Source organism: Neltuma alba, unplaced genomic scaffold, assembly GCF_004799145.2.
Source record: "Neltuma alba isolate B1F8T4 unplaced genomic scaffold, ASM479914v2 tig00012116_pilon, whole genome shotgun sequence".
In the NCBI taxonomy this organism is placed as follows: Eukaryota; Viridiplantae; Streptophyta; class Magnoliopsida; order Fabales; family Fabaceae; genus Neltuma; species Neltuma alba.
Genome location: NW_021636668.1, coordinates 146,583 through 164,816, shown reverse-complemented (window position 1 = coordinate 164,816; position 18,234 = coordinate 146,583). Strand labels below are relative to the sequence as shown.

General features: G+C 37.8%; 3 protein-coding genes across 3 annotated transcripts; 2 read left to right on the top strand and 1 right to left on the bottom strand.

Moving 5' to 3' along the window:
• Positions 1-5,968: 5,968 nt before the first annotated feature.
• LOC114722789 (CBL-interacting serine/threonine-protein kinase 12) lies at positions 5,969-7,867 on the top strand. Its single transcript, XM_028908881.1, has one exon. The coding sequence runs from the start codon at positions 6,087-6,089 to the stop codon at positions 7,560-7,562; it is 1,476 nt and encodes a 491-aa protein (XP_028764714.1). The 5' UTR covers positions 5,969-6,086; the 3' UTR covers positions 7,563-7,867.
• Positions 7,868-11,807: 3,940 nt separating this feature from the next.
• On the bottom strand, positions 11,808-13,106 carry LOC114722898 (CBL-interacting serine/threonine-protein kinase 20-like). Its single transcript, XM_028909020.1, has one exon. The coding sequence runs from the start codon at positions 13,104-13,106 to the stop codon at positions 11,808-11,810; it is 1,299 nt and encodes a 432-aa protein (XP_028764853.1).
• A 116-nt stretch (positions 13,107-13,222) lies between these two features.
• Positions 13,223-17,433, top strand: LOC114722896 (protein DOG1-like 4). The gene is made up of 3 exons (XM_028909018.1): positions 13,223-13,327; positions 15,890-15,994; positions 16,705-17,433. Exons 1-3 carry the CDS (start codon positions 13,223-13,225, stop codon positions 17,431-17,433), a joined length of 939 nt encoding a protein of 312 aa, XP_028764851.1.
• The last annotated feature ends 801 nt before the right edge of the window (positions 17,434-18,234 follow it).

The window sequence follows — 18,234 nt, the reverse complement described above, 5'->3', positions numbered from 1 at the left end:
AATAGTTTTCTCATGCCATTTACTATCCTCTAATTAGTGGGCATTAATATGTAATGAATGTTTTTAACAATACATGTAATTATTACAAATTCCATAATTTTATTAGAAGATTAGACTATTTCAGTTTCTCACTTTTCTTACCAATCCATCATGGTCAAAGGATTATTATTGCGTAATCTTTGATCCTAAATATAAGATCTACTTTGTAATTTTTTTTTATCATACATAGGTATACTCTCGTTAGAAGCAATTCTATTTGAAACACTGTCAACAGCTAAATATAGATATATTTCTCAGTAGGAATTCAAATTTTAGTTCAACAAGTTGTGAAAAACTAGTTTTCTTTGCTAGACCAATTCCCATTGATTAATCTACATTGTGTTTAGCACAGAAAGTAGGATTACCCAAATAGGGAGATGATGGGATGACATGCGGGCCCGACATCGTTTGATACTGAGCTCCAATTGATTTGGATGTTCTAAGGATTGGATTTGGTTTTATAATAATATATATAATTTTATCTCGAAAGCAAAACGTTGGTTCATAAGTCCCGGTGTCCGCCTCTGAGCTGCTAATATTTTTGCATTAGCAGCAATGCGGTGTCCTCCGCGGCGCCGCCCACCAAGTCCTAAGGTTTGCGTTGGTATGGGTGCATTTATTATGGGCCCATACTTAATCAACCTAGTGGGCCCATTGAAAGACCATCGCAAAGTCATTTTCTCCCAGTTGGTGCAAATTTGGGCTTCCAAATGTTTGGGCCTACCTTCTCATGAGTGTTTGTTAAGCTATTGAAAATCATTGTGTTGAGATTTATATAATCAAATACAATAATTACCAACGGGGTTGGTCCAAATGGTAAGTAGCTTGATATCATTTAAGTGAGGTTTAGAGTTTGAGCCTCAGCCTATGCAGAAATTCCCGTTGGGAGACTCACCCACCACAGCCAGGTGCGCAACGCAGGTTGGATCCAGATGTAGTCAGAGTAAAGCTCTGATGAATTGGGTGGGCAACAAAAAAAATAATTATTCATTTTTTAAATAATAATAAATTGTTTTTAATCAAAGTTTATTTGAAATATTATTCTTCTTTTAGATTTTATATTTTTAATGAAGTACTCCTCCGGTCCTAATTATAAGACCCAATTGACTTATTTGAGGAGATTAAGGAAGTAAGTTAAATTGGTTATTTATAATAAATAAGTGTTGTCATTCCTAAAATATCCTTGCTAATTAAGTATATTGGCTAAAACTATCATTATTAGAAGGATTATCTTGGAAAAAAATGCATAAATATAAGAGACAAAATGGATTGGGTCTTATAATTATGACCAAATAAAAAGTCAAATTGGGTCTTATAATAAGGACCGGAGGAGTATTTAATATCTGGTATTATTGAATTAGATTTGAATATTATTTTATATACATAGATTAAATGCAGCAGCTCTTTCAAATATGACTCTTACATTCACACATGTTTAAATTAAAAATATAAAGAAATAACCTTAAATCTAAATGTGAATTTATTTGGCACTCAAAATTAATTAAGTCTGAATGAGAAAGTGAATCCCCAAATCCCGGGGAGATCTGCCTTTTAATATTTTCACTTTACTAAATACAATAATTTGTTGATTACCGCACTACTTTATTACCTAGTCAAGTACATGTACGGGGCAATGTTGTATATCGCAAGTGCACAAAAACTAGAGGAAATGACAAGATAAGGACACAGGCGAGGGAGATTCTGAATCTGATCTCTCAGACTCTCAGGGTGTGGTGTTTTGTTTTTACCTCCAAAGCCTTTAATTGTAATTACAAATAATTTGATGCACGAGACACGTACGTAAATCAAGATAATTTTTTTTTTCTGTAAATTATGATTAAAAACTATTTATAAGCCACTACTTTTAATCTTATTTATAAAACTTTATTTGTGGATTTGTAGATTATAAACAAAGTTTTATAATTAAAAGAGGTAGTATTTTAAACGAGTCTAAACTATGCAACTTGGGTTCAATCATGCAGCCGGCGATCCCTCCCCCGTAAACAATACATGCTGGTTGTGCCCCTGGACACGTGTCATTTGTATCTGGACTCTTTTCAATCAAAACATCACCACTTGCAGTTAAAAAAGGAATAATAAAAAAAAAAGATGTACGAGGAGCTTTGGTCCCCCTCCCCCAACATATAAGCTGGATTCTTGCAACTGGCATCAACCATGAAAGAGTTCGTGCTTCAGTTAAATTAAAATAAATTAAATAAAAAGTCATCATCTTCAGGATGATGGAGGCTTTTGAATATTGCTTACAAAACACCTGATTATTTTCATAATTAAATAAATAATTTGGAAACTTTTCCATGCCAGAGTTGCTCAACAACCTCCCTAACACAACACTACGTATATTGAAAATCAAAATCCCTCGCTGAGGAGAGAATGAACAAGATAAGAAGCCTCCTCTGATCCTCTCCGTGTTCAAGAACCCGCATGTCCAATCCATCCTATTTCTCCACCAATCTGGCAAAAAAAAACAAATAATAATAATTAAACGGAAGCGTGTGATGGAATCATGACCGAGCATCAACGTGACTTCCTTTCTGCTTTGCGTGGAACCGCAGGGTGTGGCGGCGGCCATCTCCTGCCCAGTGGTGGTTACTACAATAAGCCAGCCGACTCGGCATATTGGGAGTTCCAGCTACCAAAACCGTGTGATCACACTTATAATATTGCATCATGACAGCGTCAACGGTGGCGATGCAGCAGATCACAGTACGGTAAAACTAGATTTCATGTCGGTCCGGGTTACACGTCAGCAGGTGGAGTACGCGTGGACGCGAAACAGATGTGTGGAGTAAAAGTGAAGGAGGGAAGCGCGTCACAAGCTACAACGAGTGCTGATGATGACGTGGGCGTAAGCTTGTTCTGGCTTGTTCTTGGAGTCTCTGGTTGTGCGGGAAAACAGGAAAAGGAGCCGTTATGTAGGACTCCGGCGTCCAAGCAAGGTCCAGCTCATTTATCTGTTTCTACAAATATCATATCAACAGTATGTGCTGTGGAATTTGACGATTTAAGATTTCGGCGAATGTTGCAGATAGCCCTAGATTTTTAGGACAGTTAACACCTCATTTGTGCTATCAAACTCTTAGTCATGGGAGCCGACTTCTTTTGTCAAACAAGGAACGTACATACCTCATGTTATTATAATTTTTTTTTTTGAAAAAAAAATCTCAATCTTAACATTTTTAGAAGTTAGTCACTCCTTTTAAGGTTACAAGACATTTTTTTTTTGTGAAGCACTGAAGCATCATGTTTAAAAATATAAAACATCTTTGGTTTTCAAGGTGTGATTAATAAAATGTTTTCTAAAAATATCTCCAATGAGTATTAAAAATTAATAACCAATCATTCTCGTATTTTCGGTATTAGATGAGGTAAACACGAAAATAACGCATTTCTTTATGACTTTGATTAGTTTTCATTGATTGTGTAAATTAATATGTTAAAAGTAATTTAAAATTTTAAGAGGATCGTTATGCTATAGTTGGCAACTAAGCTCAAACTTGTTTTACTCAGATGGTGGGACAATCATTTTACACGCACCTATATTTTTTTCTCTCAATGTTTAATTTGGTACTTGCTTGTTTTTCACTCTTAATTAAATTATTTAATTTTGCTTTGTTAATATGGTTAGTCGATGTTGGCACCATTAACCCTTATATAAGAGCCAATAGTGCTAACCCAATAAAATTAAATGATCCAAGATGAAAAAAAAAAAAGGTAACCAACTTAAAAACGGAATCAATGCATAAGTACTTACCAAATGGTCGTTGCTTCAAATGTCTTGTGCAACCTGCATACCAGTAGATATTGTACTACGAGTAGATGAAGTATATAGTACATATAAGTCGTACATCGATTGGATTTTTGGACAGGAACCACCAATGAGCCTACGGCATTCGCCCGGAGAACATGCCCTTACGGCCCTACCAGTGTTCTATTATTGGAGGCTTGGAGGTCACAATAGAATTCATAGCCATTAATTTCGTCATATATACAGAATTTGAAAGCAAGACGACGGGAACTGAATGACGTTTTATCTTCAGAGGGTGAAAAATAGGTGGGGTGCTTGAGAAGGTCAACATAATCACTACATTTGACAGTACTGAATCAGAAATGTGGACACTAATTACTAATTAGGCTAAGCCTGGTATGAAACGAAACAAACCAGGAGAGGACGGCCTCAGCTGTTAATTAACTCTTACCTAATTAATAAAATCAGATCATCCACCCCTCCAAAGCTTCTTTATTTTTCCGACGAAATATATGAAAAGTTTCTAACTTTTTGAGTGTCGGGGATTTGTATGCTGACTTTGCCTAAATTATGAAGCCCGATATGAGACAAAATAATGGCCTGCAATTCACGCAAGTTTACTGCTAACAGCTTAATACTCCTCCGGTCCCTAATATAAGACCCATTTAACTAATTTGATTAGATTAAGGAAGTTAGGTAAGTTAGTTAATTATAATAAATGTGACACGTTTTTTCTAAAATACCATAATCATCTTTCTCAATATCTTTTCTTCCTCTTCTATTTGATTATGATTGAAGGAGTATTCATAAGGGTAATTTAGAGAAAACTGATAAATATAAGAAATGGGTCTTATATTTAGGACCAAAACTAACTTAACAATTGGGTCCTATATTAAGGACCAGAGGAGTAGTAGTTTGAGAGAGCCTTTATATGTCTTAAAATTTGACAAGAAACCCTTCTCTACATTCAAGCTTGATCAAATAACCTTTCTTTTTATTAATGGAACATTAATCCACAAGTTCTCATAATTTCATTTAATTTTTAATTAGGTCAGTGTAGTTTTCTCATTATTTGTGCTGGTAATTTCAGCTATTTTTAATAAGACCTTTGGAGTTTTATTTTTCTTTTCATCAACTCCTTATGATTTTGTTTTGTTTTTAATTTGATTGTTGTAATTTTTTCCTTTTCTACCCGTCATATGAATTTACAGAAACTTAAATGAAAATCAAGTGAAATTATAAAAAATTAAAAACTGAAGCACTGCTTTTTCTTGTTATTAATTTATTCATTATTTAATGGACTAAAGATAATATATTATCGACGATACACCTATTTACATTTTATTTTTCAGCGAGACAGTCCCCTCAAATTTTAACTTATATGTAATTAGCTCCTTAAATTTTAAGACTTTGTAAAACATGGGTAAATTAATAGTAGGGTTTCTTTGTATAAATTTAAAAGTTTAAGATTTTTTTATTAAATATTAAAAATCAAGAACTTATTTATATCCAATAAAAAGTTTACAGGGATTATATATAATTTAGTCTTATAAGAGCAATCATGTTTAATCATATGACTAATTGCCATTGGGTTAAGTTAAAGAAGAACTCAAATGCAAGGGAATGTTCGAGGCAAATTTAAAAGAAATTGTCATAAAAATTTTCCATTTGTCGGAACAATAGCGAGAAGGGAGAGAAAGGTAAATAAGGAAAAATAATGATGCGCAATCATAAAATTCGAAAAAAGTAGAAGAGGAACAGAAGGAAGCAATAATACGGCGGTATATTCTCTCTCACAAGCGCATCTCTTCCTTCCTCTCTCTAAGAGGCCAAATGTTTCTTCCTTTAATAACAAAAGGGAAAACCATATTGGAGGTACTTATACTTTTTTCAATTTTCAATTTGGTATTTATGTGTTTTTTGTTCTTAACTAAATCTTTAATTTTGCTCTATTAACATCATTAATCCTTATGTAGAGACTAAAAATATCAATAGAACAAAGTTATAAGAGCTAATGTTACTAAAAAGATAAAATTAAATGTTTAATTAAAATGAAAAAAATACATAGGTACTAAATTAAAAATTGAGAAAAAATATAGGTACCTTCAATATGTTTTTCCATAACAAAAGGCCCCCCACAAATAAAAACCACACACCCAAATGACAGCTCCAATGGTGCGGGCCTATCACTAGAAAACGCCTCCTTTCATTCATTTCTCTCCTTTTTTATCTGAACAAACATTCAAACTTTCGAGTTTGAACTCCGCATCCTTCGCCATCAATGGCCGACGCTGTTTCCAGCAAGCCCTCCACCAGCGGCGCCAACAAGAAGGTCGGCGGTAATAGCCTCCTGTTGGGTCGCTTCGAAGTCGGCAAGCTTCTTGGTCATGGCACGTTCGCCAAGGTCTACCATGCTCGCAATGTAAAAACCGGCGAAGGGGTCGCCATCAAGGTTATTGACAAGGAGAAAATCCTCAAGAGCGGCCTCGTCGCTCACATCAAGCGCGAGATCTCCATCCTCCGACGAGTCCGACACCCCAACATCGTTCAGCTGTTCGAGGTCATGGCCACCAAGGCCAAAATCTATTTCGTGATGGAATATGTTCGTGGGGGTGAGCTATTCAATAAAGTAGCTAAAGGGCGATTGAGAGAGGAAAGTGCCAGGAAGTACTTTCAGCAATTGATCTCCGCTGTCGGTTTCTGCCACGCGAGAGGGGTATATCATCGGGATCTCAAGCCTGAAAACTTGTTGCTCGACGAGAATGGGGATCTCAAGGTGTCTGATTTTGGATTGAGTGCTGTCTCTGATCAAATTCGGCAAGATGGGTTGTTCCACACATTTTGTGGGACTCCTGCTTACGTTGCCCCTGAGGTGTTGGCTAGAAAAGGTTATGATGGGGCAAAGGTTGATGTTTGGGCTTGTGGGGTTGTTCTGTTTGTTTTGATGGCTGGTTACTTGCCTTTCCATGATCAGAATATCATGGCAATGTACAAGAAGATTTACAGGGGTGAGTTCAGATGTCCCAAGTGGTTTACACCCGATCTCACTCGGCTGGTCACGCGTCTTCTTGATACCAACCCGCAAACCCGAATTTCAATTCCGGAGATCATGGAGAACCGGTGGTTCAAAAAAGGGTTTAAACAGATAAAGTTCTATGTGGAGGATGATAAGCTTTGTAATATTGATGATAAGATGGACAAGTTTGATGATATAGAATCAATGTCGGACTACTCCGTATCAGAATCTGATTCCGAGATAGAGACTAGAAGAAGAAATGCTTCACTTCCAAGACCCGCGAGCTTGAATGCATTTGACATAATATCATTTTCTCCGGGTTTTGATCTTTCTGGGTTGTTTGAGGAGAAGGGCGATGAGGCGAGGTTTGTGTCTGGTGCACCAGTGTCAAAGATTATATCAAAATTGGAGGAAATTGCCAGACTGGTCAGCTTCACTGTGAGGAAGAAAGATTGCAGAGTAAACTTGGAGGGTTCGAGAGAAGGCGCAAAAGGGCCATTGACAATTGCTGCAGAGATATTTGAATTAACACCTTCTTTGGTGGTGTTGGAGGTCAAGAAAAAAGCAGGGGATAAAGCAGAGTATGACCAATTCTGTGACACTGAATTGAGACCGGGGTTGCAGAACTTGATGACTGAGCAACCTGCTACTTCTTCCCAAACGCCTGGTACAGATACTGAACCGCCTCAACTACCTATGGATATTGATCCTCCACATTACATACCTTCGGATACCGAATAGGTTGTAAAGAGTGGTAGAACAGAAGACAATGGGGGGTATGCTTTCTTTTATTTTTTTTCACTCTGTGCTTGGTAGATTGTGTATGCTAAATTTTCCCCCAAGATTTTCTTCTTCTAGGCGTGCCCCTAAAGTGGAGCATTAGATGCCGCTACTATATGTCTTATAATTGTACGCACAAAAGCTAATTTCTTATAGAGCATGGACTGCTTTCCAAACGTCTGGGCGTACTGCTCTTTGTCTGCTTTCATAATTTATTTCCGTCACTCATTCCATATAATTACGAGATAACAATGATCTTTCCTGCTGGTCCATGAGGTTTATCTATGGGTTCTGCTTGAATGCTTCATATAATCTTACTTTGAAATTGAAAATCGGAGAACAAACTCCCAGCTCCATTGTTAGAGGAAATAAGACATTAATACCGAAGGATGCTACCCGCTTTAAATTCTCTATTTAATTAATTTCTACACGAAAGGTGGGAATGTTGGGCGAATGGAACAAAGACATTTGAACCTGATTAGGTATAATGCCTAGGCAATAAGTGTATTTGGAAGATCATTGCTTTTGGAGAAGCTGTCTTAAAGATCTTTTTGTTTTTTAATATGAGTATGTTAAACTGTTTGGCCACTGCTTGGCAATAATATTCGTTGGTGATGCCCTAACTAACACAAGCATTCCATTTTGGTGACCCATTAAAATCACCACCGAACTACTATTAGAACAACAGAACATGCTGAGGGTAAGTATTTGGCTGAGTTTCCATCTGAGAACAAAATGCATTTCTAAAACAGTGAATTTTGATTTTGTAGCCTCATTTCTTCAATCTGATATACGAGGCACATGAGTTCATTCCTAATTTCAATATGCGAAAAGGATATTCAGACTTTACAGCTAGATCATGGCCATCTTCAAACCTTCATGATGATAACCACTGCAGGTGATTCAACCAAATAAATTTGACAACGAGGAAAGATTACAAGGTCAATAAAATATTCGTCCACTCAGAACATGCCTGCCTTTCCAGTTCACCTTTAAATATGTGAATCAGGATGCAAAGAACAATACAGAGACTATGGTAAATACTAGAAGTCTTGTCCAATTTTAGGTTCTTCTGGCAAACACGAGCTGCATAATATTACGAAGCCTCAGAATGTGATTATCCTTGGGCATGTGATGGAGAGATTGTAGGTCAAAAGGGGGCGAGAGAGCTCGTGCACGCCGCCAATTCAAGAAAGACTTGATTGATTTATCTGGTAATATGCACCAAAACAGATAACAGAGAGTTGCATTGAGGACCACTTGGGACTTATCTTAGAAATGGCAAACTTGCTGTGCAATGTCCAATTCATAGGAATGGATGAATGAGATTACACTGCAGGTAGTGTATTTGGGACAGGGAGGCTTCGATACTTGATTTTAGTTTGTGGGAATCAATTTTCCTTCTCGACGTGGGGTTGCAATCTGAAACCAGTGAAATGAGCGGCGTTTAACATGTTATTAACAGATGGGAGTCACTTTTTTTTTTTTGGCCTTTCTATAAAAATACAAACCAAAAAATGGATTGATGAACGGTCTGGCTCTGATTGAACTGGAGTGCAGATAGCTAAAAAGGGGTATATTTCTCCATTTCTTTTATAGGCATTTACAGTTGGATAACCAAAGCAAGAGGAATTTAATAGACTGGTAAATTGTGATCGTTATATACCGGGACTCAACTCATTTAAACTTAAAAAAAAAGAAAGTATGATCATTATGACCAACTATATAGGAATAAACGATGAGTAAATGATCATGTTCTGTCATTTTACATATCATCACTATGAAAAGCGAAAATGCCATCACTAATCACAACAAAAATCTTTTCTATCTTAATATTATTTAGGTTTGTCCTCTGATCATTCTGCTTGACTGACTGTTCAGTCGCTAAACGACGCAGATTATGGATACTTCTAGTATATCATTACGTGACAGAAGAAAGGAAAGTGTTCATAGTCATGGCAAAAGTGATCACGATAAGAGTGGAAAGGACAAATTTGGCATATAAGATAATATTAATATCTTCAATTTCATTGGATTAGTTGAGTTAAGCCCTATGGGTATATGCAAACAAGGCACACCTGCTTGGTGCCTGATTAAGTCTCCATTCATGAACTTTAAGTTTAATTTAACAACCATCAATCACTATCAAATCCACCGTCCAAAATTGCACGGAGATTACCCCAGGAGAAACAAACCAGTCTGGTTGTGAGGAAAAATGAGGGTAGAAAATGAAGGGATAAGTTGTGCTTACAAGAAAAGGAACAGATCAGTGTTGGCTTACTCGCTTTGAGCCAGCTAGCTGGTCAAACAACATGTGTCGTCAAAGTCTTACATTATCCCCATGTTTTTCTACTAATGCTCTGTCACTAATGTGAATCACAAGATAAATTAGTAATATATCTTGACAAAGACTCTTGCGTGCATTCTTCAACTTCTGCTGCTTGTTAATTTCTTGGTCGGGCATATCGTATTAATTCAATCCCTCAAATGATAATTGCTGATGTAGTTTCGTGATGGAATGACAGCAAAGGAAAAGCAGAGTATTAATTTCCTCAGATTAGGTAGAACCACGCTCTTAGAATTGAAAAGCTCAAGTTTTGATTTATTCATAGATACGGTGATGAGTCTGAGCTGTGTTTTTATAGATTTACCAAACAAAGAGGAAAGACTCTCTCTCTCTCTATATATATATGTATGTATATCCTAATCACAGATTTTTTATCTTGATATTTTCATGCAAGACGAGTGTATATGTCCAAATTCACAGATGTACTGAGCATAATTGACCTGTGCAATGCAGAATTCTGGGCGTGGACTTGAGGAATTTCTATTATTTTCTCAAGTTGTTTGGTCAAAGGAGAAATTTGGATTGTAGAATATAAAAGGTTAATTATTAATGTAAATATGAATTCTGTTACTTCCAATTTAAGTCATTGATAACATCAGCCAATAGTTTTGACATATATATAAAGTAAATTAAGAATTAAGATGCTGTGTTTTCATTTTGCAGATAATTAGAACAGAAACTTTCATTAGAGAGAAGAGAGAGAGCAACCATTTTGCACAAAGACGTGCAGGTCACAAAACCATTGTTCACACTCCATATGCCTTACGGCGGTCTATGGCAACGGAACAAAAGCAAAACACATTGACATTAATGGGAAGACCCTAAGAGGCAAGAGGTATGCCTTTATGGTTAGTTATATCCTTCTATGTATTGATAATTGTCCTTTTAATTTTTACCTTTTCAAAAAAGGTTAAGAGGCATCAACACATATACGTATCATCTCTTATATAAGTTTGTACTTTTTGTTCTCTCACATTGGATTCACTTTTAGACAAGAGATGATCCTAGTTCATTCAATTTGAAATGAAACTGCTTGTTATTTTTTATACTATCAAGAATTTGACAATTGAAATAGATTATTCTTTTTTAATAAAGAAGATTTCTTATCACTTCTTTCAAAATCAGATTTATCAACGTGTAATTACTAGTGATCCAAACACCTCGTCGAAGAGATAACTAGAAGACAAATGCTTGTGCTTGTGCTGAAAACATACTTGATGCCGTTTTAGGAATCCGTGTCCTTTTGTCCCACCCCAACCCCTCAATTTCAAATTTTGGTTCATTTTTGTATATCACCAAAAAAAAAAAAGAAGACTTCAGATATTCCATATTATTCAAAGAAGGCTTAACTCGTCTTTGTGAACCAAGAAATTTAACAACACGCAGTAGGGCCTAACTATACTCAGGGGACAGAAAAATGTAGCAAGGAAAATAAAACAAAAAACAGGATATAAAAGAGAAGGCTCCTTTTTAATTATTATTATTATTTAAATGCAAACGAGAAATTATCATGAACAGGAAGTAAAGACTGAAGTGTCTAAATGGAGCAAAGATTACAGTCTCTCTCCAGGGCCTCCAGGAATCAACAAAACTTCAACCTTAACAAAACTGTAGCTGAAGCATTGATCACCTATACAGTGGGTTCTGAATAGCTTCAAATCGAAGAAAACCTGCAAAAATCTCCTGAAAAAATTGACCAAACCAAACCCATTGACCAAAAAGAGTGTGATCATCCCAGATTTTTTTTTTTCAATCCTCTATGTTCCTCATTACAGAGATCTCTCTTCACTATTCAAATTAGGAGCCAGTTAAGTTAGCAACTTTTGCAGAAACTTGAAAGGCATGCATTTAGATAAACCCTATCCATCATGCTCGCTTCCTCGCCATTCACACCCTATATCCTTTAGACAAGGTTTTAAGTTGCGGTCTCTGAACTCTACATATTCCAATGTGTCTCCTGCGGTTTTCTTCACCTCCACAATGTGAAACGACGACGTTACTTCAAAAATCTCTGCATCTATACCAAGCTGCCCCTTCCTCCCTACCTTGTTCCCGTGCAATGACACTATACCATTTTTCTTCAAAACCTTGAATTTACTATCCGCCTGAGCTATCTCCTCCAGTTTTGACACGATCGTGGAGGCTTCTTTTGTGGTGATGAATCTAGCCTCGTGTCTTGGAATCTTGTCTTTCTCAAACATAGGAGAAAGGTCAAATCCTGAAGACAGAGATATGATGTCAAATGCATTGAGACTAGGCGGTTTCATGGATCTTTCTGCTTCGTTTTTGGCCTTTAACTCATTATTCCAAGAAGGCGATTGTAGTAACAGAGGAGCTTCAATCTGATTATATCCCTTTCTGAACCATGGTGTTTGCTTTATCTTAGAGATAGTTACTCTTCTTCTTGGGTCTGGATCAAGGATTCTGGAGAGAAGCTGCCTTACCTCAGGTGGGAACCACAGTGGACACGCAAACTCTGCTTTACTAATCTTCATGTACATTGCGATTAAATTCTTGTCTTGGAAAGGAAGAAAGCCGGCAAGAAGAACAAAAAGAATCACCCCACACGACCAAATATCTGCCTTTGCTCCATCATAGCCTCTGTTATTGATCACTTCAGGGGCTACATAAGATGGAGTCCCGCACATGGTGTGTAGAAGCCCATCAGTCTTTCTGGATTCCCACAACGCACTCAGTCCAAAGTCTGAAACTTTAAGATCCCCATTTTCGTCTAGAAGAAGATTCTCTAGTTTCAGGTCACGGTGGTACACCCCTCTACTATGGCAGAAATCCACAGCTCCAATGAGCTGCTGAAAGTACCTTCTGGCCAAGTCTTCCTTGAGCTTCCCTTTGACAACTTTGGCAAAAAGCTCTCCACCTTTCACGTACTCCATGGCGAAATAAATCTTGGTCTTGCTTGCCAACACTTCATAAAGCTGCACAATGTTGGGGTGCTTCACCATTCTCATCACAGAGATCTCTCTCTCGATTTGGTCGTTCAAGCCAATTTTCGCAACCTTCTCTTTATCAATGACCTTCATAGCAACAATTTTCCCAGTTTTCAGGTTTCTGGCACGGTATACCTTAGCGAATGAGCCTTGGCCTACCAAACGGCCAAGCTCATATTTCTGCATCAGAATTTTGCCCTGCTTCTCCATTCTTCCCGCTTCCATATATAAAAGCTATGCAAGAACAGCGAAATGGGTTTCAAGCTTTAGGGGGCAAAAAAAAAAAGCTAAGCCATATTCTGCAGATCTGCATTTCCTTCCTGAGTATGTGGCAGCAGAAGAAACGAATTGGAGGGGTTATTCCATCTCAAAGCCCTCGGAAGCTACTTTCTGGAACCACATCCCCATCAGAAGCGATTATTCCATTTCTTGTGCTATGAAAGATCAAAGCGTTGGCTGTTCTCTTTCTAGTCTGATATACGACTTCCTACATATCCTGCCAAAAAAGTCAAGGCCCGAAAAAGAAATCCTAATATGGAAATTTAAGCAGGTTCAGAAATTCTTATTTCCCCCTTCTAAATATGGTAAATAATCGGAGGCTGTTACAATAGTTGGATTCATTTATTCTGCGGAATTTACTAAATTTCTCTTGGATTTCTTTTTCTATGGATATTGCGAAAGAAGTGAAGGAGAGATTGACACAATTCAGATTTTCCGGTGGCTGTTACGAGAATAATTAAACTTCTCATCTTTGAGTTGGTCTTTATTCTTCCCAATAATTCTGAGCCTAACTGATGAGTTCCCATACATTCATCCCTCTGGTAATATGGTTGTTATGTGTTTAAATCTAGTAAATAATTTGCCTTTTCAACTGGTGTTTTAAGTTTTGAACAAAACAAAAAACTAGTGCTTTAATTAAATGTTGAATAGCGGGGTTGAAGTAGAATTGGGCGATTCAGATGACAGTTTCTTTTTCAGGATTCATCACTTTCCACATTGGAACTTGTAGATTAGCTGCTTTGTCAATTGAAGCAAATAATAAAAGTCTAATAATTGCTTTAAATAATTATATACCCAAATGTTTCTCAGCCCAGTAACGATAATCGTATAACCGGTGCTTGTACGGAATAAAACTACTTGGAAAATTTTACACCTGAAAGTAACAGATACGCATGCAGATATTGATCCAGTTGGCAAGTGCAAATGTGCCATCTAATTCAATTTGAATTGTGATGCTGTGCAAATGAATGAGAAGGAGAGAAACAAGTAGCAAGATAAATTGGAATCACACAACAAAGGAATTGCCATATGACCAAATAGATAGGGCTTGAGACCACAAATGAAAACAGAGGAATATAATCCACCAATGGAGTGAAAGCAGCTGGACATCAAGTGGCCATGTGGATCCCACGTGGGCTAGAGTTCAACACACACATGGAAGGTCAAAGTCTCAAGTTGCATTATACAGAGAATGAAACATATGAAACGCCTAGTAAGCACACACACACACACATATATATGGGGTAATTGTGAGCAGGTTTGGATCTGTTAATAATAATGATAACAAGCTGTTCAGTGACCCAATAATCAGGAGGCCATCTGGTGGGTATGGCCAACAAGTGTACATTCAGCAAGTTGAATAGGAAGCATTGTTAATATCTGATTCACAATTGTCATCGGTATCAGCTCACGTCCTCTTCATTCTAAGAAACAAATCAGTGATCAGTCGCTTTCCTGGAACCGATTTTAGTTCTGAGATAGTATATACACTGGACGTATGGCAGACCGATATCGTAATATGGGGAAGAGACGAACATTAGACTGATATTAGTACAGATTTAAGAGACCAAACGTCAACCAACTGTAATAACGAAATTCTGCTAGAAGGAAATAAAACTATATACTACCTTTCGGTTCTAATTATAAAACTTTGTTTATAGATTACAAATAAGGTCTTATAATTAAGATAAAAGATACTCCTCCTGTCCTAAATATAAGACCTATTTTGTAGTGTAAATTAGATTATAAGAAGGCTTCCATATTTTGGATCGGAGGAGTAGTATAACATAACAGATTAAAATAACCTAAACTTGTTTTTCATCCTCCAAATCCAAGAAAGAAGAGTACATATATGAGAGGGCGACGTGTCAGTTGGCGGGAGCGAAGTGTTGCATGCACAACAATGTGTCAAAATATGATGTCTACATAGGTTGGTGCAATTTCATCCACACGTCAACAGAATTTCATGGAGGTTGAATGTGATACACACAACTCCACGTACGCACACACGCACTGACGTATGTGGTTTGTCTCCTCAATGATCCTTGACAAAGGGAGTGACATTTGCATCCGCGTCATTGAAAATCCATCGCTTTAATTTGGAAAGGAAATCTATGTATTGTTCAGGTTCATATTGGCGGTGGCGCCACACTACCAATTAATGGCTAAAAACCCAAGTTTAACTAAATAAGAATAGTAACTTATTATTGGGTAAATAAGAATAGTAACTTATTATTGGGTTTTCTCAAGTCTTAAGGACGTTGATAAGCAGTAGAACTAAAAATCCAGATCCTTCTTCGCATGAAATATTTACAAGGTAACGCCGATTTTTTTTTTTTTTTTTTTGGTTTAGTAGGGAGGGAAAAGGCATCCTCGCATATAAATGATAGATGACTACTTGCCTTTGAAGACGCAATCCGAATCTGGCGCAGAACCTTTTTTTCTTCTTCTGGGACGAAAATGCAAGCGTATATCGGTTATATATAATATACTGAAATTTCAAATCAAATTACGGATTAAATTCTTTCGAATATATATACTTATGTGGATGTCACTACATATGTGCACTTAATTGATAAGTACATAATTTGGTGTATATATATAATTAACTGAGTTTGTTGATAAATGGCGCCTTGAACTTCTTTCCTTTCTTTTTTTTTGGGTGTCAAAGCAGATGGATATGTTGAATTGAATATTCTGCACCTTTTTGCTAGGTTTACTCTCCTTCAAGTAAGAAGGAACCCAGACAGAGGCAGGCAAGGCCGATATTCCACGTTGAAGATGAAGTTAGTGGTAAAGAGACACGTCTCCGAGTTCAGGTGAGTGGTGTAGGCACTTAGAATAGCACTCTGCACATATGTTCCTTCTCAGTTCTGCCTCTACGCTAAAAGCAAAGGCCATCCTCTCTAACACTACCTACGCACTCTCTCTGTGTTTCTATATGCATACATATACATATACATACATACATATATATATATATAGAATGATTCTATTTTTTCGTCCCACATTCACCTCAGCATAATTCCATAGAATAGAATCTATGTTTCACACTCGACACGGACATCAATGTGCGTAGTCGATGAAGCAAGGGGATAGAATTGAAGTAAATAGAAGTTTATCCCAGAATTCAGGGGCAAGCTACCCGGCCTTACCACCTTTTCATGCTCAATATATATGCATTCCACTTCGCATAACAAAATAGTACAACTATGTATATATATATGCATGATGGTTAAAAAAATAAATATATATGCATGAGTGTTGAAATTGGAACTATATAAGCATGCTGTTTTTAGTTCGTAAGTGAAGAGCAGAAAGGCAATTGCTGCGCGGAATCCATGCACCAATTACTCAGTCACACCCATTTATAGGCGTGGCCTCTCCTCCTCTCTCCATCTGGTCTCTCTTCGTCATCATCTCTCGCCTCTTCACACACACTAGCTCTAGCTTCTCCCTTAAATCTCTTCTCCAAATCACCCTCGCCACACACTCTACACAACATTTCTGTCACAATATGAAAACGCAGCTCCACCATGGATTCTCTGACTTCTACCGTGACTGGCTTCTGAAACTTGAAGACATCCTTCATCATCTCATGGAGGTGCAAGTCTCTAAACAGAGCAACCACGTGGTGAAGGACGACCAACACCTGCAGGTTTTGGTCTCTACAGTTACAACCCACCTCAAGGAATACTACACTGTGAAATGGGCTTCGGCTCGCGACGACGTTCTCCCTTTCTTCTCCCCTGCGTGGCTCACTCCTCTGGAGAATGCTTACTCCTCCTGGCTCACCGGATGGAAGCCCTCCGCCGCCTTCCGCCTCCTCAGTGCTTTGGTCAGGAAGCCCGGCACCGCCTTGGCCGCCATGACGGAGGAGCAGCGGAGGAAGATAGAGGAGCTGAGGATGAAGGTGAGGGTGGAGGAGGAGAAGGTGGAGAGAGAGATGGAGAGACTGCAGGTGGCCATGGCTGACCGGAAAATGGCGGAGCTGGCCAAACTGTCGAGCCGCCACGGCCACGGTGTGGCGGACGGGCTGGTGGAAGTTGCGTTGAAGGGGGTCATGGGTGGGCTAGAGAAGGTGATGAAGGCGGCGGATTGCGTGAGGCTCAAGACACTGAAGGGGACGCTGGATGTTCTGACTCCACTGCAGCGCGTGCAGTTCTTGGCTGCAACTCTTTCTCTGTATCTGCGTCTCAGGCAATGGGGAATGAACGTCCACCTGGCTGCTTCCGAACTGAATATCCAGGACAAGTAGTGATCGCCATACAATTGTAAATCCTTAGGCTTTAGCTTGTTTCAGCTAATTAATTTTGCTGCTTTTGTTGCAGTTAGCATATCGCAAACATCAGTGAAACAGTGAATACTATATACAGAGTAATGGGTTTGAAAAAGCTTGGAATATCGTAGTTCTGTAATATAATTTTTCAACGAAACCAAAACTGGGATGGGCCGCCCTAGATATGATAATGGGTGATTGGCTAAGAGTACAATTTTTGTCAGCTAAGAAAAGGGGAAAAAAATCTCCGAGCTACGTTCCCATGTTCCCTATCCAAATCAAATGCCGGCCCTGTGACGTTATAGAACAGAGGCAGGTGGATTGAATATTAACATTGACCAGCATGAAAGTCTCAATCCAGCTGGCGCACCATAAGATTCGAAACCATATGACGTTTAAAGGATTTTCTCAAAAAAAAAAAAATGACGATTGCATTCTTGTTGACATCCCTGAGGAGACATGCTGTCGTTCTAATTTTATCTCTGTAGGGTACAAACACGTAAGAAAATAAAATTTAGTTCCTCTTTTTTTTTTTTTTTGGGGGGGGAGGGGGGGCAACTCTCTTTCTCTGGGACGTCTGATATTGAATAATTCTGATACACACGTCTATCTTAAATGGATTAAAACTCTAATTTCATCTTATTTATTGTCAAAAGGATGCATTTTTTTAATCAAATAATCTAACCCTGTATCTATAACACTATGCAGGATTTTCATTAATTTATGTCGGTCTTTTCTGGTGCGCGTTTTGGAGATGGGACAAGGAGCTTGATAATCATA

What these genes read in the sequence shown, in the direction of transcription:
- LOC114722789 (XM_028908881.1), top strand. Translation starts at nt 6,087, where the DNA reads ATGGCCGACGCTGTTTCCAGCAAGCCCTCCACCAGCGGCGCCAACAAG.
- LOC114722898 (XM_028909020.1), bottom strand. Translation starts at nt 13,106, where the DNA reads ATGGAGAAGCAGGGCAAAATTCTGATGCAGAAATATGAGCTTGGCCGT.
- LOC114722896 (XM_028909018.1), top strand. Translation starts at nt 13,223, where the DNA reads ATGTGGCAGCAGAAGAAACGAATTGGAGGGGTTATTCCATCTCAAAGC. An exon ending in AAGCGATTATTCCATTTCTT is followed by an intron (nt 13,328 to 15,889) that starts GTGCTATGAAAG and finishes CCTTTTTGCTAG; the next exon opens with GTTTACTCTCCTTCAAGTAA. An exon ending in AGACACGTCTCCGAGTTCAG is followed by an intron (nt 15,995 to 16,704) that starts GTGAGTGGTGTA and finishes ATGAAAACGCAG; the next exon opens with CTCCACCATGGATTCTCTGA.